This window comes from Pecten maximus, chromosome 16 (genome assembly GCF_902652985.1).
Source record: "Pecten maximus chromosome 16, xPecMax1.1, whole genome shotgun sequence".
NCBI lineage: Eukaryota > Metazoa > Mollusca > Bivalvia > Pectinida > Pectinidae > Pecten > Pecten maximus.
Genome location: NC_047030.1, coordinates 30,959,931 through 30,982,620, shown reverse-complemented (window position 1 = coordinate 30,982,620; position 22,690 = coordinate 30,959,931). Strand labels below are relative to the sequence as shown.

At 38.9% G+C, this 22,690-nt stretch overlaps 1 protein-coding gene across 1 annotated transcript; it reads left to right on the top strand.

Moving 5' to 3' along the window:
- The first annotated feature begins 302 nt into the window (after positions 1-302).
- On the top strand, positions 303-20,230 carry LOC117345230 (glutathione S-transferase kappa 1-like). Its single transcript, XM_033908255.1, has 8 exons — positions 303-394; positions 1,472-1,553; positions 2,745-2,848; positions 4,031-4,159; positions 5,566-5,601; positions 5,816-5,932; positions 17,346-17,439; positions 19,002-20,230. Exons 1-8 carry the CDS (start codon positions 320-322, stop codon positions 19,049-19,051), a joined length of 687 nt encoding a protein of 228 aa, XP_033764146.1. The 5' UTR covers positions 303-319; the 3' UTR covers positions 19,052-20,230.
- Positions 20,231-22,690: the final 2,460 nt, after the last annotated feature.

The window sequence follows — 22,690 nt, the reverse complement described above, 5'->3', positions numbered from 1 at the left end:
TTTAAATTATAACCACCAGCATTAAAACTATGCCGTTTATCTTTTTAAAGATATTTCTTGTTATGACTGTTACATGATAAATAGAATACATGGTCAGTGTCTTAAAATATAAGCTCGCCAAGGCTCGCCACTTTTGTCTTTCTTTACCCTCGCCAAAATACAGCTAAACGTTATATTTTAAGACACTCACCATGTATTAGTATATAGTGGAAAAGCATTTGAGACTATTTTACACTTCATAATAAATTGTATCATTTCGTTTCGTATTTTTATTGGGTTAATAGTTTTGTATAAACCCTACTTTCACTTCTATGACAAAATGGCTGCGTCCACACGAAAGACGGTTGAACTATTTTACGATGTTGTATCGCCATATTCCTGGATAGCTTTTGAGGTTAAATATCTTATTTTCTTTCATAATTTTGCACTTTAGACTTATTAGTGGAAAACTGAGCGCATGTCTTCATACCCACATTACGATATATTGAACCAAAGGGGTGTTAGGCGTACTGGTAGTGTTACTGTAGGAAAATCTTACATGTTTATATTAGTGACTATCTAACGGGCGAAATAAATATAACACCTACTGTAGTGTGCATGTTTTGTTTCTATGGAAGAACGTCGCTAAACATGTGTTGCATTTTAGTGAACAGGACTATCATTTGACACTTAAAACTTCTTTAGTTTTTGACCTTTGACCCTTGAATACGACATTGCGCGTTACACCTACAAAATGTATACCAGACATATTTTGACAACTTCAAAAACAAATAAGGGAGGCTATTGTATATGTTATTATGCCACCGAAGATCAAACCCTTGTGGACCCATGCTTACATAAACAAAAAGTTTGCCTAGAAAATCTGCCTAGCAAAGTCATTAGAAAGAAACTACGTATACATGTACAAGAAAATGTAGATGTTGATGTATATTGTATACCATATATGCATTTCAAAATAATAGAAATTCTAATTGCTTAATGAAAAATTACATATTGCATGCATGTCAGATGCTTGCTACATGCATGCACATAAAATATAGAGGATATTTAGCAGTGTCTTCAGAAATACCAATTATATTTCCTGAGTGGGGCTTATATTTTGATATTTTTTTAAGTGTTTGTATTGGTCAAATTAGAAAAAAGTGATTTTTACCAGTGAAAAATATCACTATCATAGAATAAATAAATTATATATTTCACTGGTAAAACTTTAAAGAAAAAGTTTATATTTTGCCAGTGAGAAATATCACTTTTATAGAATGAATAAGTTTTGATATTTCACTTGTGAAAATGTAAAAGTGTACTGTGTCTGTACATTTGTGAGAGTAACTGATCCAGTGTACATTCACTGATGTCACCATCATCATGTGTATGAATTTCTGGTAAAAAATCATATACTGCCAAGTGAAAAAAATTGACCTAGACAAAAAAGCAGAAAATATGATGCATGCATTTTTTTTTCATATTTCAGGTGATGTGTCGATACAAAACAAAGTGGAATATTGACCTGAAGCTAAAACCTTTCTTTCTTGGTGGAATAATGGTAGGATCAGGTTTGTATCACTATTCTATTAAGCATTGAACTGCTTTCAGTTGGAAGTTATGGGCTGATGAATGCCAACTGGACAAAGGCAAATTTAATGAAGCACGCTAGGTTGCGCTTCATGTGGAATTTGCCTTATATATATATATATTATATAAACAAATTAATATCGTTAAAGATGGAACAGCCTTTTCAACAGCCATCTTTCGTTATCGCTGACCTGACAATTATGACGTCACTATAATAAATATGTCATATTAAAGATTTGGAAGCCATGGACTCGTAACCTTCAAGTGAGCTTGGTAAACTTATATAGTGTGGCTGCAGTGTAAATGTACATATTTTCACATGATCGTAAACTTAACAAGCATTCATTTCTACTAACAAAAAGATCAACTTTATGTGTAAGAGTGGAAAGTATAAGGTCACCTTACTAGCTCTGCTGATGAGGCAAGCAGAAATTTCCCTTTGGCCTAGTGGTGGGATATGTCTGCTGTCCGAGTGTGAGAGATTTTGAGCCCCAGTAGGAGCAGGATAAATTTAGCACTACTGACCACTCCTAACTGGTACTATAGTACAGAAATTGAGAGGTTTCCTTAGAGCTTAAGAACTTGGACTGTGGTTGTTTTGGGTTTGAATACATAGTAAAGGATGAAGAAGCGTAAAAGGTGTAAAAGTGGATAGATTACATTTCATTCAGGTAAATGGGAAGTTCTCTGATAGCTCTAAGTGGTAGGATGTCCGCTCAGAGAGTAAGCGGTCGCTAGTTTGAGCCCTAACATATGCAGGATATTTTTTCATTACTCCTTCATATTACATATTTGTTGCTAATCAGCAATTATATTGATTAAACATCAGGATTAATATTTTGTGACAGTTTTTACAGTTAGGGGATCAATTCCATCCAAATCTGCAAGTGACTAGTACATACATAGTGATTTAAGGCTTGTATCAAAAAAATATGATAGAAAAAATCTTGTTCAGAAGATAGCTACAATGCCAACAAAAATATTTGTTTTCTATATATATTGTTATTAATCATTTCATACTATTTGAAAGTCTTTTGTTCTATACAAATCTGCTTTGTTTGTACAGCCTCTAAATATACAACCTGAAGATGATTTGGTGAAAATATTTATACATGGAATGTTGAAAAGATGTATTTCATTTCTTTGAGGATTGTTTTAATTTGGATTTCTAGATAACAAACCTCCCGGTTTAGTCCCAAACAAAGCCAAATACATGCTGTCACACGATCTCTCACGCCTTGGCAGCTACTATAGTATTCCTATAGTCCCACCAGCTGTAAGTATAAACTGTCAGGCCAAAATAGCATTTCTCAGGGCAGTCTTATTTATATTAATAACTTATTAAGTCCGTGTGTGTCTGTCCTGCATCTGTGATAAGATGACTGCTGAACCCCTGGACAGATTTATTTAATTGATGAGGTGGGTTGGGGGTATATCTCATGAACCCCTGGACAGATTTATTTAATTAATGAGGTGGGTTGGGGGTATATCTCGTGAACCCCTGGACAGATTTATTTAATTGATGAGGTGTGTGGGGGTATATCTCGTGAACCCCTGGACAGATTTATTTAATTGACGAGGTATGTGGGGGTATATCTCGTGAACCCCTGGACAGATTTATTTGATTGATGAGGTGGGTTGGGGGTATATCTCGTGAACCTCTGGACAGATTTATTTAATTGATGAGGTGAGTTGGGGGTATATCTCGTGAACCCCTGGACAGATTTATTTAATTGATGAGGTGTGTGGGGGTATATTTCGTGAACCCCTTGACAGATTTATTTAATTGATGAGGTGTGTGGGGGTATATCTCGTGAACCCCTGGACAGATTTATTTGATCGATGAGGTGGGTTGGGGGTATATCTCGTGAACCCCTGGACAGATTTATTTAATTGATGAGGTGGGTTGGGGGTATATCTCGTGAACCCCTGGACAGATTTATTTAATTGATGAGGTGGGTGGGGGTATATCTCGTGAACCCCTGGACAGATTTATTTAATTGATGAGGTCGGTTGGGGGTATATCTCGTGAACCCCTGGACAGATTTATTTAATTGATGAGGTGGGTTGGGGGTATATCTCGTGAACCCCTGGACAGATTTATTTAATTGATGAGGTGGGTTGGGGGTATATCTCCAGAACCCCTGGACAGATTTATTTAATTGATGAGGTGTGTGGGGGTATATCTCGTGAACCCTTGGACAGATTTATTTAATTGATGAGGTGTGTGGGGGTATATCTCGTGAACCGCTGGACAGATTTATTTAATTGATGAGGTGGGTTGGCGGGTATATCTCGTGAACCCCTGGATAGATTCATTTAATTGATGAGGTGTGTGGGGGTATATCTGTGTGAGCCTTTGCTTTTAGTGGTATAACTTTAGAAATACTCTATTGATTTGACCAGAATCCTGCTAAAGGACGTAATGTTTGTTAAAATATTCCCTTGATTTAACCAGAATCCTGCGGAGGTAATGTTTGTTAAGGGGACATTGATGCCCCAGCGTTTCCTTACTGCAGTCGACATGCAGAGACCAGATCTAGTGGAAAACCTATCCAGACAGTTCTGGATGAGAGCATGGAATAAGGTAAGTTAAGTATTTGGAATCTCTCACTCCAATGTGATGCCTGAATATGAAGGTCAGATTTTAGATACTGTGAAACAGTCTCTCTAGTTGTGTAAGATTAAACCTTGACCAAATTATTTTCTTCACATACCCTCCCCCTCCTCCAAATAAAACCCAAAACAAAACAAACAAACAAAACAAAAAAACAAGCAAACAATAAAAAAACAAATGGAACAATACACAGTTTTCTTCCACAAAAGGGATTAAATATATTATTTCATGGTATACTTGGTGAGTTTTGTTTGCTTGGATAAGAATTTTAAAATAATGAAATTGATTAAGTTCTGTTAAACATTTAAAACAATTTATTATTACACATTTTATCAATGCAAATTCCAAACATGCCATGAATTCTTGCTTTTATAGAATTTGTATGTTTGAGTTATCTCCCCTTGTTCATAATATACATTTAATAGGCAGATCAGATGAAACTGGCCCCAATGACAGGGGCTTGACACTTTATGGTCAGAACCCAGGGGTTTAGTCCCCTACTGGTGAAACCAGGGGGACTATATGTTTCCTCCTTATCGTTCTGTCTGTCTGTCTATCTGTCCGTCTGCCATTCCGTCCTTTTCTCAGCCAAGCTTCATGATATATTGGTGAGAGTTGTTATCTAACTTAATTAAGAGCAGCTACAAATCAAGTTGGAGTTTCAGGGTTTTTGGGTTGGGACACTGTTACTATTTTTAGCAGGGGCCTGTGGGGGACATGTATTGCTTCAGTAATACCTAGCATGCATGTTTTTTTAATTCTGGGTCATAGTAACATGACAAGTCTGTAGTGAGCTAGGGGTTGGACTCTGGGTACATTTTTCATTCTACGTCAAAGCAATGTTTCACGGATCTGTGATCAAAATAGCAGACTCAAGCTCCAAACCCCTGTCTGGTTGATTGCTTATGGTCACCTATATACTGCTTTTCAAAGCCAAAGGATTATCAAAATCTGGTATTTCTAGAGGTTATTTACAGAGATTTGATTATCAACTAGGAATAAAAGTGGCTGGATTATCTTCCAGGAAAGAGATTACTCGACCTGTTATCTTTTGGGAATTAAGGTGGCTGAATTATTTTCTTGTAATAAAGTTGACTGTATAATCTTCTGGAAAAAGTCACATGCATATTTTAGAAAAACTAAAGGACTAAAAAAAAGGCACCCTGCTAAAATTACATAGGTATTTTAGAAAGTTAAAAGTCAAACAGAGGTGCTGCGAAAAAGGTACCTTGGTAAAGTCACATGTATTTTTAGAAAGCTAAAGGTCTCACAGGGGTACTGTAAAACTGTTTTCAGTATAAACTTGAATTTTATCTACGTATCTACCAGGTAATTAATGAAGTACAGGTGATTAGATATTGTCTCCAATTTTTCAGGACAAAGGAATTTCTGACGAGGAAGGCATAAGAGAGGTACTGTATGTTGAACTGACATTAAATTGTTTATCTATGATGTTAAAATTTGTAGTGTATACTGATAATACTAGGTGTTGACTTTTACTGTGGATTATGAAATAGCATCTTTTTCTGAATATTTCCTGTTATGATCTATTAAATAGAAGTACTTCGTGCCACAGTCAAATCACTTTGTGGTTTTGTCGAATTACTTCTTTAAATGTTTTTGTAGACATGTAAAGAGATTGGATTCCCTAGTGATCTTATGGAAGACTGTCTCCAGAAGACCAAGGATCCGGCGGTGAAGGATAGACTGAAAAAATTCACAACTGAGGCTTTGGATTTAGGGGTAGGTAACGAAAGTAAAAAAAAACCTTTATGAAACTGATTATAATGAAGATGATGAACAACAACAAATAATTACATACATACATATATATTAACAAGAGGCACAATGAGAAGATCGGCTCTCAACTGCCCTACAGCTTCTGAAGAGACATTTCTGTTGAAATATTTAATTTATGAGACTAGGTAATTTAAGACTATTTGGCATGGGTCCTAAATCAAAATGTCTGTGTTCTACATGTATATACTTATGAATCAAATATCATAGCTATAGGCGTTTTAATTATTCAGAAGAATACATTTGAAAAATAAAGCACATCTGAGTCATGTGACCTTGTACAGAAGGTCATTCAATTCATTTGTTCTTACCCAGGTAAATGACATTGCAATAGTCCTCATGTAAGCATGGTGCTGTTTTTATTTCAATCAGCACAGGGCCAAATAAATATTTTAATAAGCTTTATGATTTCTTGAATAACCAAGAAGCCAATTATGGTAAAATATTTGACACGTTACATAAAATGACAATAAACATTTGGAATCCATGTAGAATTTGAAAATCACGTTAATAATATCTTCGACAAAGTTTTTAACCCTTTCACCCCTACTGGTCATATTGGATTTCAAATGATGAATGAATGGCAGAGTCCACTAACGTTTCTTGGGGTTGAAAGGGTTAATGAATATATTTTGACAGAAAAAGAATGGTAATTGTGTTATTTCTTTTGTCTTGTTGAAATAAAGACTGAAGATTTATTATGAAAAAGAAAACAATTTCTTGACTTGTTTATCAATACTATTTTTGTGATATATTGATTGCCAATACTATTTATACCCCCGCAACAAAGTTAGGGGGTATACTGTAATCAGGTTGTCCGTCCGTCTGTCTGTAGACACATTTTGTCCGGACAACTCTTCCTAAACCGATGGGCCGATTCCTATGAAACTTCACACACATATTAATGATCATGTGTAGATGTTCATTCCACTTTCTTTTCTCAAAATTATGGTTGCTATGGCAACTGGTCACTATAAACAGGTTTTCCGATAAGAACCATAACTTTAAGTTTGTCCGGATAACTCCTCCTAAACCAAAGGGCTGATTTCAATGAAATTTCACACAAATATAAAGGACCATGTGTAGATGTGCATGCCACTTTCTTTTTCTCAAAATTATGGTTGCTATGGCAACTGGTCACTATAAACAGGTTTTCCGATAGGAATCATAACTTAAAGTTTGTCCGGACAAAAACTGAAGGGCCGATTTCAATGAAACTTCACACAAATATAGAGGACCATGTGCAGATGTGCATCGCACTTTCTTTTCCTCAAACTTAGGGTTGCAATGGCAACTGGTCACTATCTTACTGGGTTATCTTAGTTAGCCTCTAATTAAGAGTTCCAATTCACCATTGACTCGTGCAGACTGCGGGTGTATTAGTCGGCCATCCTGGCGACAGTTCTAGTTTTGTGATATATTGATAACCAATACTATTTTTGTGATATATTGATTATCAATACTATTTTTGTGATATATTGATTATCAATACTATTTTTTGTGATTTGTTAATTATCAATACTTTTTTTGTGATATGTTGATTATTAGCTCACCTGCCCGAAGGGCAAGTGAGCTTATGCCGTGGTGCGGCGTCCGTCGTCCGTCCGTCCGTCCGGCCGTCCGTCTGGCCGTCCGGCCGTCCGGCGTCAACTTTTTCATTCAAACAACTTCTTCTCAATAACCAAGTGGACCAGGGACTTGATATTGGGCCTGTAGCATGCTGGGGTGAAGGGCTACAAAGTTTGTTCAAATAAATGGCCTTGACCTTCATTCAAGGTCACATGGGTCAAATAGGCTATAATCTTCAAACGACTTCTTCTCAATAACCAAGAGGCCCAAGGACTTGATATTGGGCTTGTAGCATGCTGGGGTGAAGGGCTACAAAGTTTGTTCAAATAAATGACCTTGACTTTCATTCAAGGTCATATGAGTCAAATAGGCTATAATCTTCAAACGACTTCTTCTCAATAACCAAGAGGCCCAGGGACTTGATATTGGGCCTGTAGCATGCTGGGGTGAAGGGCTACAAAGTTTGTTCAAATAAATGACCTTGACCTTCATTCAAGGTCAAATGGGTCAAATAGGCTATAATCTTCAAACGACTTCTTCTCAATAACCAAGAGGCCCATGGACTTGATATTTGGCCTGTAGCATGCTGGGGTGAAGGGCTACAAAGTTTGTTCAAATAAATGACCTTGACCTTCATTCAAGGTCATATGAGTCAAATAGGCTATAATCTTCAAACGACTTCTTCTCAATAACCAAGAGGCCCAGGGACTTGATATTGGGCCTGTAGCATGCTGGGGTAAAGGGCTACAAAGTTTGTTCAAATAAATGGCCTTGACCTTCATTCAAGGTCACATGGGTCAAATAGGCTATAATCTTCAAACGACTTCTTCTCAATAACCAAGAGGCCCAGGGACTTGATATTGGGCCTGTAGCATGCTGGGGTGAAGGGCTACAAAGTTTGTTCAAATAAATGACCTTGACCTTCATTCAAGGTCACATGGGTCAAATAGGCTATAATCTTCAAACGACTTCTTCTCAATAACCAAGAGGCCCAGCGACTTGATATTGGGCCTGTAGCATGCTTGGGTGAAGGGCTACAAAGTTTGTTCAAATAATTGACCTTGACCTTCATTCAAGGTCACAGGGGTCAAATAGGCTATAATCTTCAAACGACTTCTTCTCAATAACCAAGAGGCCCATGGACTTGATATTGGGCCTGTAGCATGCTGGGATGAAGAGCTACAAAGTTTGTTCAAATAAATGACCTTGACCTTCATTCAAGGTCACATGGGTCAAATAGGCTATAATCTTCATACGACTTCTTCTCAATAACCAAGAGGCCCAGGGACTTGATATTAGGCCTGTAGCATGCTGGGCTGGGGTGAAGCACTACCAATTTTGTTCAAATAAATGACCTTGACCTACATTCAAGGTCACAGGGGTGAAATCGGCTCAAATCTGTAAACAATAATTTTGCGATAGCCAAGAGCCTCCAAGACCTGATATTAGGCCAATAGAATGCTGGAATGAAGGACTAGAAAATGTTTAATATGAATAAAACTAGCTTACAATGATATTTGAATAAAGAGGTAATCAACATAGTATCTTTAGAAATGACTTCAATCAACTTCAAAGGTGCTGTAGAGCCAGGTGAGCGATACAGGCCCATTGGGCCTCTTGTCAATACTATTTTTAGGTCATCTGACCCGAAGGGTCAGGATGACCTATAGCCATCGTGCTTCGTCCGTCGTCGTCCGCCGTCCGCCGTCCGCCGTGCGCCGTGCGCCGTCCGCCGTCCGTAAACTTTTCACATTTCAATCTTCTTCTCAAGTTCCACCAGTGGGATTAAGATGAAACTTGCCAGGAATGATCCTGAGATGGTCCTGACAAAGTGTTGTTATTTTTCGGGTTGGTCCGAAATCCAAGATGGCCGCCATAGCCGCCATTTTGAAAACACATTTTAAACTTCTTCTTAAGTTCCACCAGTGCTGTTGGGCTGAAACTTGCCAGAAATGATCCTGAAATGATCCCGACCAAGTGTTGTTATTTTTCGGGTCGGTCCGAAATCCAAGATGGCCGCCATAGCCGCCATCTTGAAAAACACATTTTAAACTTCTTCTCAAGTTCCACCAGTGCTATTGAGATAAAACTTGCCTGAAATGATCCTGAGATGATCCCGACCAAGTGTTGTTATTTTTTGGGTAGGTCCGAAATCCAAGATGGCCACCATAGCCGCCATCTTGAAAAACACATTTTAAACTTCTTCTCAAGTTCCACCAGTGCTATTGAGCTGAATCTTGCCTGAAATGATCCTGATATGATCGTGACCAAGTGTTGTTATTTTTCGGGTCGGTCCGAAATCCATGATGGCCGCCATAGCCGCCATCTTGAAAAACACATTTTAAACTTCTTCTCAAGTTCCACCAGTGCTGTTGGGCTGAAACTTGCCAGAAATGATCCTGAGATGATCCCGACCAAGTGTTGTTATTTTTCGGGTCGGTCCGAAATCCAAGATGGCCGCCATATCTGCCATCTTGAAAAACACATTTTAAACTTCTTCTCAAGTTCCACCAGTGCTATTGAGCTGAAACTTGCCTGAAATGATCCTGATATGATCCCGACCAAGTGTTGTTATTTTCGGGTCGGTCCGAAATCCAAGATGGCCGCCATAGCCGCCATCTTGAAAACACATTTTAAACTTCTTCTCAGGTTCCACCAGTGCTATTGAGCTGAAACTTGCCTGAAATGATCCTGATATGATCGTGACCAAGTGTTGTTATTTTTCGGGTCGGTCCGAAATCCAAGATGGCCGCCATAGCCGCCATTTTGAAAACACATTTTAAACTTCCTCTCCGGTTCCACAAGTGCTATTGAGCTGAAAATTGCCTGAAATGATCCTGATATGATCCCGACCAAGTGATGTTATTTTTCGGGTCGGTCCGAAATCCAAGATGGCCACCATAACCACCATCTTCAAAAACACATTTTAAACTTCTTCTCAAGTTCCACCAGTACTAGTGCTGTTGGGCTGAAACTTGCCTGAAATGTTCCTGAGATGATCCCAACCAAGTGTTGTTATTTTTAGCTCACCTGCCCGAAGGGCAAGTGAGCTTATGCCGTGGCGCGGCGTCCGTCGTCCGTCCGGCCGTCCGGCCGTCCGTCCGGCGTCAACTTTTCCATTCAAGCAACTTTTTCTCAATAACCAAAAGGCCCAGAGACCTAATATTGGGCCTGTAGCATGCTGGGGTGAAGGGCTACCAAGTTTGTTCAAATGAATAACGTTGACCTTCATTCAAGGTCACAGGGGTCAAAAGGCTAAAATCTTTAAACGACTTCTTCTCAATAACCAAGAGTCCCAGGGAGTTGATATTAGGTCTGTAGCATGCTGGGGTGAAGGGCTACCAAGTTTGTTCAAATGAATGACCTTGACTTTCATTCAAGGTCACAGGGGTCAAATATGCTAAAATAAAATTAAACGACTTCTTCTAAATAGCCAAAAGACCCAGGGACTTGATATTGGGTCTGTAGCATGCTGGGGTGAAGGGCTACCAAGTTTGTTCAAATGAATGACCTTGACCTTCATTCAAGGTCACAGGAGTCAAAAAGGCTAAAATCTTTAAACGACTTCTTCTCAATAACCAACAGATCCAGAGACCTAATATTTGGCCTGCAGCATGCTAGAGTGAAGGGCTCCCAAGTTTGTTCAAATGAATGACCTTGACCTTCATTCAAGGTCACAGGAGTCAAAAAGGCTAAAATCTTTAAACGACTTCTTCTCAATAACCAAGAGGCCCAGGGAGTTGATATTGGGTCTATAGTATGCTGGGGTGAAGGGCTACCAAGTTTGTTCAAATGAATGACCTTGATCTTCATTCAAGGTCACAGGAGTCAAAAAGGCTAAAATCTTTAAATGACTTCTTCTCAATAACCAACAGATCCAGAGACCTAATATTTGGCCTGCAGCATGCTAGGGTGAAGGGCTCCCAAGTTTGTTCAAATGAATGACCTTGACCTTCATTCAAGGTCACAGGAGTCAAAAAGGCTAAAATCTTTAAATGACTTCTTCTCAATAACCAAGAGGCCCAGAGACCTAATATTTGGCCTGTAGCATGCTGGGGTGAAGGGCTCCCAAGTTTGTTCAAATGAATGACCTTGATCTTCATTCAAGGTCACAGGAGTCAAAAAGGCTGAAATCTTTAAACGACTTCTTCTCAATAACCAACAGGCCCAGGGAGTTGATATTGGGTCTGTAGCATGCTGGGGTAAAGGGCTACCAAGTTTGTTCAAATGAATGACCTTGATCTTTATTCAAGGTCACAGGAGTCAAAAAGGCTAAAATCTTTAAACGACTTCTTCTCAATAACCAACAGTTCCAGGGAGTTGATATTGGGTCTGTAGCATGCTGGGGTGAAGGGCTACCTAGTTTGTTCAAATGAATGACCTTGACCTTCATTCAATGTCACAGGGACCAAACAGGCTAAAATCTTTAAACGACTTCTTCTCAATAACCAAGAGTCCCAGGGAGTTGATATTGGGTCTGTAGCATGCTGCGGTAAAGGGCTACCAAATTTGTTCAAATGAATGACCTTGATCTTCATTCAAGGTCACAGGAGTCAAAAAGGCTAAAATCTTTAAACGACTTCTTCTCAATAACCAAGAGTCCCAGGGAGTTGATATTAGGTCTGTAGCATGCTTGGGTAAAGGGCTACCAAGTTTGTTGAAATGAATGACCCTGACTCGCATTCAAGGTCACGTCGATCAAGTATGCTTAAATCTTTAAATGACTTTTAGTGAAAAGCCAAAGTGCAGAGAGACATTATTATATTGGTCCTGTAGCATGCTTTCAGATAACTGCAGGATCCATATATGAAAAGATCACTGCATTGCAGGTGAGCGATTTGGGCCCATTGGGCCCTTGTTTAGATTGGTCTGAAATGCAAGATCTTAAAAAACACATTTTAAACTTCTTCTCCAGTTCCACTGGTGCCATTGAGCTCGAAATTGGTGAGGGTGTTAAGGAAGGAGTGCCAACAAAGTGTTGTTATTTTTTCGGCCTTGTAAAAACTTTGGCATGGCAGCAATGGCGGCCATTTTGTAACATGATTGCGCAATCATTGTTTTCCTGAACAACACCTATTTCAAACTTCTCCTCAAATTTTACCGGTGGGATTCAGCTCTAACTTACCAGAAATGATCCTTAGATGGTCCAGACCAAGTGTTATTATTTATTGGGTCGGTCAGATATCCAAGATGGCCACCATGGCCAACAGTGCCACTATATACTTGCTACAGAGAATGCATACTACAATAATATAAGGGTTTTAATTTAGAGTCAGATGACCGTTAAGGCCCCTGGGCCTCTTGTTTGTGATATGTTAATTATCAATACTATTTTTTGTGATTTGTTAATTATCAATACTTTTTAGGTCATCTGACCCGAAGGGTCAGGATGACCTATAGTCATCATGCTTCGTCCGTCGTCGTGCGCCGTGCGTTGTGCGCCGTGCGTAAACTTTTCACATTTCAATCTTCTTCTCAAGTTCCACCAGTGGGATTAAGCTGAAACTTGCCTGAAATGATCCTGAGATGGTCCTGACCAAGTGTTGTTATTTTTCGGGTCAGTCCGAAATCCAAGATGGCCGCCATAGCCGCCATTTTGAAAACACATTTTAAACTTCTTCTCAAGTTCCACCAGTGCTGTTGGGCTGAAACTTGCCAGAAATGATCCTGAGATGATCCCGACCAAGTGTTGTTATTTTTCGGGTTGGTCCGAAATCCAAGATGGCCGCCATAGCCGCCATCTTGAAAAACACATTTTAAACTTCTTCTCAAGTTCCAGCTGTGCTGTTGGGCTGAAACTTGCCAGAAATGATCCTGAGATGATCCCGACCAAGTGTTGTTATTTTTCGGGTCGGTCCGAAATCCAAGATGGCCGCCATAGCCGCCATCTTGAAAAACACATTTTAAACTTCTTCTCAAGTTCCACCAGTGCTTTTGAGCTGAAACTTGCCTGAAATGATCCTGAGATGATCCTGACCAAGTGTTGTTATTTTTCGGGTTGGTCCGAAATCCAAGATGGCCGCCATAGCCGCCATCTTGAAAAACACATTTTAAACTTCTTCTCAAGTTCCACCAGTGCTATTGAGCTGAAACTTGCCTGAAATGATCCTGATATGATCCCGACCAAGTGTTGTTATTTTTCGGGTCGGTCCAAAATCCAAGATGGCCACCATAGCCGCCATCTTGAAAAACACATTTTAAACTTCTCAAGTTCCACCAGTGCTTTTGAGCTGAAACTTGCCTGAAATGATCCTGAGATGATCCCGACGAAGTGTTGTTATTTTTCGGGTCGGTCCGAAATCCAAGATGGCCGCCATAGCCGCCATCTTGAAAAACACATTTTAAACTTCTTCTCAAGTTCCACCAGTGCTATTGAGCTGAAACTTTCCTGAAATGATCCTGATATGATCCCGACCAAGTGATGTTATTTTTCGGGTCGGTCCGAAATCCAAGATGGCCACCATAGCCACCATCTTCAAAAACACATTTTAAACTTCTTCTCAAGTTCCACCAGTGCTGTTGGGCTGAAACTTGCCTGAAATGTTCCTGAGATGATCCCGACCAAGTGTTGTTATTTTTTAGATTGGTCTGAAATGCAAGATGGCCACCATATCCGCCATCTTAAAAAACACATTTTAAACTTCTTCTCCAGTTCCACTGGTGCCATTGAGCTCGAAATTGGTGAGAATGTTAAGGAAGGAGTGCCAACAAAGTGTTGTTATTTTTTCGGCCTTGTAAAAACTTTGAAATGGCAGCAATGGCGGCCATTTTGTAACATGATTGCGCAATCATGGTTTTCCTGAACAACACCTATTTCAAACTTCTTCTCAAATTCCACCGGTGGGATTCAGCTCTAACTTACCAGAAATGATCCTTAGATGGTCCAGACCAAGTGTTATTATTTATTGGGTCGGTCAGATATCCAAGATGGCCACCATGGCCAACAGTGCCACTATATACTTGCTACAGAGAATGCATGCTACAATAATATAAGGGTTTTAATTAAAAGTCAGATGACCGTTAAGGCCCCTGGGCCTCTTGTTTTGTGATATATTGATTATCAATACTATTTTTGTGATATATTGATTATCAATACTATTTTTGTGATTTGTTAATTATCAATACTTTTTTTGTGATGTATTGATTATCAATACTATTTTTTGTGATGTATTGATTATCAATACTATTTTTGTGATATATTGATTATCAATACTATTTTTGTGATATATTGATTATCAATACTATTTTTGTGATATATTGATTATCAATACTATTTTTTGTGATTTGTTAATTATCAATACTATTTTTGTGATGAGTTGGTTACCAATACTTTTTAGCTCACCGGTTAAGAGTAACCGAGAGCTAATGCTGTCACCCCGGCGTCCGCGTCGGCGTCCCACCCCAAAACTTAAAAATTTTTGGTGTAAGTTTTTGGAAAGCTTGTAAGTCAAAAAGTATACACCTCATGCCCTTCTAATTTGGTTTATACATGTATTAGAGGTCTAGGAGTGATGCTATGGCAAAATCATGCAGAAAAAAATTGTGATATTTTCGCATTTTACCATTTTGTGGACTTCACTTTTTTGGCACCAAAACTCACTTTAAAGATTTTGGGGGTTAGTTTTGGAAAGCTTGTAAGTCCACACTCTTCTTATTATACCCCCGCAACGAAGTTAGGGGGGGGGGTGTACTGGAATCAGGTTGTCCGTCCGTCCGTCCGTCCGTCCGTCCGTCCGTCCGTCCGTCCGTCTGTCTGTAGACGCATTTTGTCCGGACAACTCCTCCTAAACCGATGGGCCAATTCCGATGAAACTTCACATAAATATTAATGATCATGTGTAGATGTGCATGCCACTTTATTAGGTCATCTGACCCGAAGGGTCAGGATGACCTATAGCCATCGTGCTTCGTCCGTCGTCGTGCGCCGTGCGCCGTGCGTAAACTTTTCACATTTCAATCTTCTTCTCAAGTTCCACCAGTGGGATTAAGCTGAAACTTGCCAGAAATGATCCTGAGATGGTCCTGACAAAGTGTTGTTATTTTTCGGGTCGGTCCGAAATCCAAGATGGCCGCCATAGCCGCCATTTTGAAAACATATTTTAAACTTCTTCTAAAGTTCCACCAGTGCTGTTGGGCTGAAACTTGCCAGAAATGATCCTGATATGATCCCGACCAATTGTTGTTATTTTTCGGGTCGGTCCGAAATCCAAGATGGCCGCCATAGCCGCCATCTTGAAAAACACATTTTTAACTTCTTCTCAAGTTCCACCAGTGCTGTTGGGCTGAAACTTGCCAGAAATGATCCTGAGATGATCCCCACCAAGTGTTGTTATTTTTCGGGTCGGTCCAAAATCCAAGATGGCCGCCATAACCGCCATCTTGAAAAACACATTTTAAACTTCTTCTCAAGTTCTACCAGTGCTATTGAGCTGAAACTTGCCTGAAATGATCCTGATCTGATCCCGACCAAGTGTTGTTATTTTTCGGGTCGGTCCGAAATCCAAGATGGCCGCCATAGCCGCCATCTTGAAAAACACATTTTAAACTTCTCAAGTTCCACCAGTACTGTTTGGCTGAAACTTGCCTGAAATGTTCCTGATATGAGTCCGACCAAGTGTTGTTATTTTTTGGATTGGTCTGAAATCCAAGATGGCCGCCATGTCCGCCATCTTGAAAAACACATTTAAAACTTCTTCTCCAGTTCCGTTGGTGCCATTGAGCTGGAAATGGGTGAGGATGTCGAGGAAGGCGAGCCAACATAGTGTTGTTATTTTTTTGGCCTCGAAAAACTTTGACATGGCAGCAATGGCGGCCATTTTGTAACATGATTGCGCAATCATGGTTTTCCTGAACAACACCTATTTCAAACTTCTTCTCAAATTCCACCTGTGGGATTCAGCTCTAACTTACTAGAAATGATCCTGAGATGGTCCAGACCAAGTGTTGTTATTTATTGGGTCGGTCAGAAAGCCAAGATGGCCACCATGGCCAACAGTGCCACTATATACTTGCTAGAGAGAATACATACTACAATAATATAAGGGTTTTAATTTAGAGTCAGATGACCGTTAAGGCCCCTGGGCCTCTTGTTTTTCTCAAAATTATGGTTGCTATGGCAACTGGTCACTATAAACAGGTTTTCCGATAAGAACCATAACTTTAAGGTTGTCCGGACAACTCCTCCTAAACCGAAGGGCCGATTTCAATGTAACTTCACACAAATATAGAGGACCATGTGCAGATGTGCATGCCATTTTCTTTTCTTTCAAAATTATGGTTGCTATGGCAACTGGTCACTATAAACAGGTTTTCTGATAAGAACCATAACTTTAAGTTTGTCTGGACAACTCCTCCTAAACCGAAGGGCCGCTTTCAATGAAACTTCACACAAATAGAGAGGACCATGTGTAGATGTGCATGCCACATTTTTTTTTCAAAATTATGGTTGCTATTGCAACTGGTCACTATATTACTGGGTTATCTTAGTTAGCCTCTAATTTACAGTTCCAATTCACCATTGACTCGTGCAGATTGCGGGGGTATTAGTCAGCCATCCTGGCGACAGTTCTAGTTTGGTTTATACATCCATTAGAGGTTTAGGAGCGATATTATGTTACATACAACTTCAAAATGACATGATTATACATACATAAAAATGAATGTATAGTGTGATTGCTGCCGCCGGTGAGCTTTCGCAATCATTGATTGCACTTGTTTTTGTGATGTACCGATATTGATATATATGACTATACATGAATACCAATATTTATCTGGTTTATTTTTCTGACAGGCTTTTGGATCTCCTATCATTGTTGCCCACGTCAACAACAAACCGGAAATGATCTTTGGATCAGACAGATTTCCAATTTTAGCCAAAATATTAAGTAAGTTTACCTGATGTCAGATACTACCAGGAGCTTCACACCTCCCAATTAAACACAAATAACTGGACTAATTATATTTCAGATGGAAATATAAAACTCAATCTACCAACTTCATAAGACAAATAATAATTCAAATTTTTTTTTGATACAGTTTGTATAAACTAGTGGTAGTACAATAGTAATCCATTCAAGCAACATTCAAATGGAATGTTTAAGAAGCGAAGGAGGTTGGTAATTCCATACATTGTAGATAGAGTAGCTGTATGTTTTAATTAGAGAATTTCATTATCTGGTGGGAGAGATGTGGGGTCCAATAGTTTATTGATGTTAACAACACAGTTCATATACTACTGGTAGATGGGTATAGACAAACTAATTCCTGGGATCAATAAATTAAATTTTCCATTTGACTTCCGACCGTGAAACTTTGGATAATGACTACATTTGACTTCCGACCGCGAGACTTGGGATAATGACTACATTTGACTTCCGACCGTGATACTTTGGATAATGGCTACATTTGACTTCGACCTTGAGACTTGGGATAATGACTACATTTGACTTTGGACCGCGAGATTTGACTACATTTGACTTCCGACCGTGAGGCTTCGGATAACGACTGCATTTGACTTCTGACCGTGAGGCTTGGGATAATGACTACATTTGACTTACGACTGTGAGACTTGGGATAATGACTACATTTGACTTCTGACCGTGAGGCTTGGGATAATGACTACATTTGACTTTGGACCGTGAGGCTTGGGATAATGACTACATTTGACTTTGGACCGCGAGATTTGACTACATTTGACTTCGAACCGTGAGACTTGGGATAATGACTACATTTGACTTTGAACCGTGAGACTTGGGATAATGACTACATTTGACTTCGAACCGTGAGACTTGGGATAATGACTACATTTGACTTCCGAACATGATACTTGGGATGCAAAAATACATTTTTAACGTGGTTAGGTAAATTGATAGAATCTGAAACATTTCTTGACCAGAAGAATTGCAATAAACTAAATATGTTGCTCTTCTATCTACAATGACGTATCTTCTGCTGAGTAACAGATATATTTGACAATTAACCAGAGAAAAACCTCTCAAACAAACAGCTTGTACAGCAAAGGGGCGGGGGTCAGTTTTTGAAACACCCCCTTTAAGTACATATAGACAGGATTTTCATTCTTGATATAAATATTGCTTATCTTCTTTTTTTTCATAGTTGAAAATGTCGTTGTTGTTTCTAGCTTTGCTAAATAAGAACCTTTGTGGATCTTAAGGTAGTTATTGAAATTAAACTGGTTTAGGAAAACAATGAACCTCTAGGATAGATGGAAGGGACTCAATATCAATATGCACTGTAGAAAATTGTTAAAAATTGATATGTTAAAATCCACCTGGCTTCGTCAACGTGCCTTAAAGAGGCTTTCCTTCATTTGAATAAAGTTAAGGTCGTCAAAATTAAACTTACTGTATATTTTCCAAACAGTAAAAATAATAATCTTTACATTAAGTTCAAAGAAGTATCTATTGAACCTGTTCTTTTATTTCAGATGAGGAATGGATGGGACCTCTTACAGAAATGGCAAAAGCAAAATTATAGTGCGGATTTTGTAACGTATGTAGTGTTGCCGTGCGTTGAAAACAATTGTTTATTTGATATGAATGTACAGTCAGGGAAAGTGATTTTGTACTTTACAGTACTGAATTACTATTTTGTTAGTGATATAAGATTTAATTGAAAGGTGATATTTTGATTTTTAGAACCAATAGTAATATCCGGATACTATAACAGTCTATAAATAAAATGCATGTACAAATTAAAGGAAGATAAAACGCCAGAGTTCCATCACTTCCGGAAGCTACAAACTGCAGATACATATAGTTTCGAATTTTACAGATGTGCCAGTAGAATTTTAATATGATTGAAATTAATTAGCTGCAGAATTGATAATTTTGTTAGGATTACAGGTCAATTCAATTTACATTTGTAAATTCCCGGAGACGGGTTATGGCCCAAAGGCACTTTACAGACTCGGGGAAATAACCTAATCAAATGTCGTGACTTCCCGTAACTGATTCTGTTAATTTGACGCAGATATACGTTACAAATGTGATTTGTATCATGGTATAAAGTGTTTGATTAAATACCCGACAGCACAATTAATAGACCAGGGTGTATTTGAAAAGCTATGCTTCAATTAGAAAGCACCAATATATCAATATATTTTATACCAAGATATTTTATTCCCTTGGACATAAGGTTTTCAAGATAAAACTATATGTATCGGTTTTCAAGATAAAACTATTTGTATCGAAAAAAAATGAAATCCTGGAGGATCCATGTTCAATCGGATTTGAAAGCTTTCTCATTGACGTTTAAAATATGAATAACATGGCCCACCTGAATAACAAGTTCCACCTTCAATATATAGGTTACTTAAAGGGACTGTAGCTTGTGAATGTTTGACAATTGCCAAGACCTTATGTATCCACGAATACATTAATTCCCTAGGAGATAAAGGTAACTGTATTATTTATTTATTTTACAACATTTGCGGAACAAACTATATCAAATTATATAAGGTTTGATTATGTATTTCAGCACAGGTATAAGCACTGAAGTGAGTATGATTACATGCAAGGCATTTATTATGAATTTTGATTTTTCGTACGTTGTATGAATTATTGTAACCTTTATATTATATGGTTGTTAATTATAATAATCAGTGATAAACAATGTTGTGCTAAATAATGAAACAATAAAATTGTATTTTGAATAGCATGGTGTTGAGTGTGCTGTTTCCGTTTGTTTCCATTTAATACCAACCATATTTTTTCCTGACTATCGCTTTTTGCGTTCGCCTCAAAATAAATGACGTGTACTTGACAATACATTGGTGCATCGATGTGATGGTCCATCTTTATGATAGATGGTCCATAGATGTGAAAGATGGTCCATAGATGTGAAAGATCATAGTGGTCTATCAATGTGACGAACTGTGGTAGTTCATTTGGTGGTATGCTTCAGTGAGATTGCACTGTAAAGTTGACGTCAGTTCCTTGCAACCACAGGGAGACAAAGACGAACGTATACATCACAGCCTTCCAAAGCACACGCAACTTAACCACACCCATGCATCTCGCATACAGGGGGCCGACTTAAATAACCTTAGCTGCTGATAGGATGTTAAACAGTACAAAATCAAACTATCGATCTGATAGGCTGCAGTGGTCCGACGATCTGATAGGCTGCAGTGGTCCGACGCTCTGATAGGCTGAAATGGTCCATCGATGTAATAGGCTGCAATGGTCCATCGATGTGATAGGCTGCAATAGTCCGACGATGTGATAGGCTGCAGTGGTCCGACGATGTGATAGGCTGCGATGGCCCGACGATGTGATAGGCTGCGATGGCCCGACGATGTGATAGGCTGCAGTGGTCCGACGATGTGATATACCGCATTGGTCCATCGATGTGATAGGCTGCAATAGTCCGACGATGTGATAGGCTGAAATGGTCCATCGATGTGATATACCGCATTGGTCCATCGATGTGATAGGCTGAAATGGTCCATCGATGTGATAGGTTGCAATGGTCCATCGATGTGATAGGCTGCAATAGTCCGACGATGTGATATGCTGCAGTGGTCCGATGATCTGATAGGCTGCAATGGTCCATCGATGTGATAGGCTGCAATGGTTCATCGTTGTGATAGGCTGCAGTGGTCCTTCGATGTGATATGCTGCGATGGCCCGACGATGTGATAGGCTGCAATGGCCCATCGATGTGATATACCGCATTGGTCCATCGATGTGATAGACTGCAGTGGGCCGACGATGTGATATACCGCATTGGTCCATCGATGTGATAGGCTGAAGTGGTCCGACGATCTGATAGGCTGCAGTGGTCCATCTATATGATAGACTGCAGTAATCCATCGTTGTGATAGGATGTAGTGGTCCATCGATGTAATAGACCGTGATGCAGTCTAGAAACTGCCTTTTGGTTTATACGGCGATAACCCTATTTTAATATTATCTTATTCAATGTGAACAAGTGATAATACTTATTTCAAAACTTAAAAGGTGAATGAACATGTATCTATGACAATGATCTTGACGTATACTTAATAAACATGGGCAGCATATCCAGTGTCCCAGTCAACGAGAGTATCAATGGAAACTATCTGTATGGTTCGGGTATTCAACGGGAAACAAGTTGTAAACGATCAACAATGTTTTGCGTAGAGTAGTATGCATGTATGTAAAAAAAAAGTAGTGGTTTTGTGACATCCTCAAAACATGATGTACACAAGACAAGAATTTTTACTTAAGAGTGTTTTTTTTTTTTTTTAACAAACTTGCTTTAGCACAATAGAACTATTTTTTCATAAAACAATACTACATACAGTGATGTTTGTTATTTACAACTTCATGAATTGTTCAAATGTTTTACTGGAGTAAATATAACTGTCTCGTCGCAACGAATCGGCGGAAATGTTTTATATTCATCAGCGCCGCCATTGGATTTGATGTCGTCTTACAAACCATCACGAAGAAGTTGTCATCACGTATGTACGGTTAGGAAGTGTACAGTACCACGACAACGCAATGTCATATCTGGATCTGATGTGTTGTACAGTACCACGACAACGCAATGTCATATCTGGATCTGATGTGTTGTACAGTACCACGGCAAGGCAATGTCATATCTGGATCTGATGTGTTGTACAGTACCATGACAACGCAATGTCATATCTGGATCTGATGTGTTGTACAGTACCACGACAACGCAATGTCATATCTGGATCTGATGTGTTGTACAGTACCACGACAACGCAATGTCATATCTGGATCTGATGTGTTGTACAGTACCACGACAACGCAATGTCATATCTGGATCTGATGTGTTGTACATTATCATTTATTTATTTAACTGCCTATTAATTCAAAATATTTAAATATGAAATTTGTGTATGAAATAGATAGAACTGAACGGATAAATGAATGAGGTCTAGAATGAATGTGTGATGAATGCAGTATAGGATTAGTCTATAATTTACATAATGAATGAATGGATTACTGAATGAATGAATTACGTGAATTACAGAATGAATGAACGATTTCAAAATAAATGAATTAATGGATGAAGAATGAATGGATGGATGGATGGATGAAAGAACGAACGAATGAATGAATGGTTCATTGTACAATATTGTATGTAGAATGAGAGCCCTCT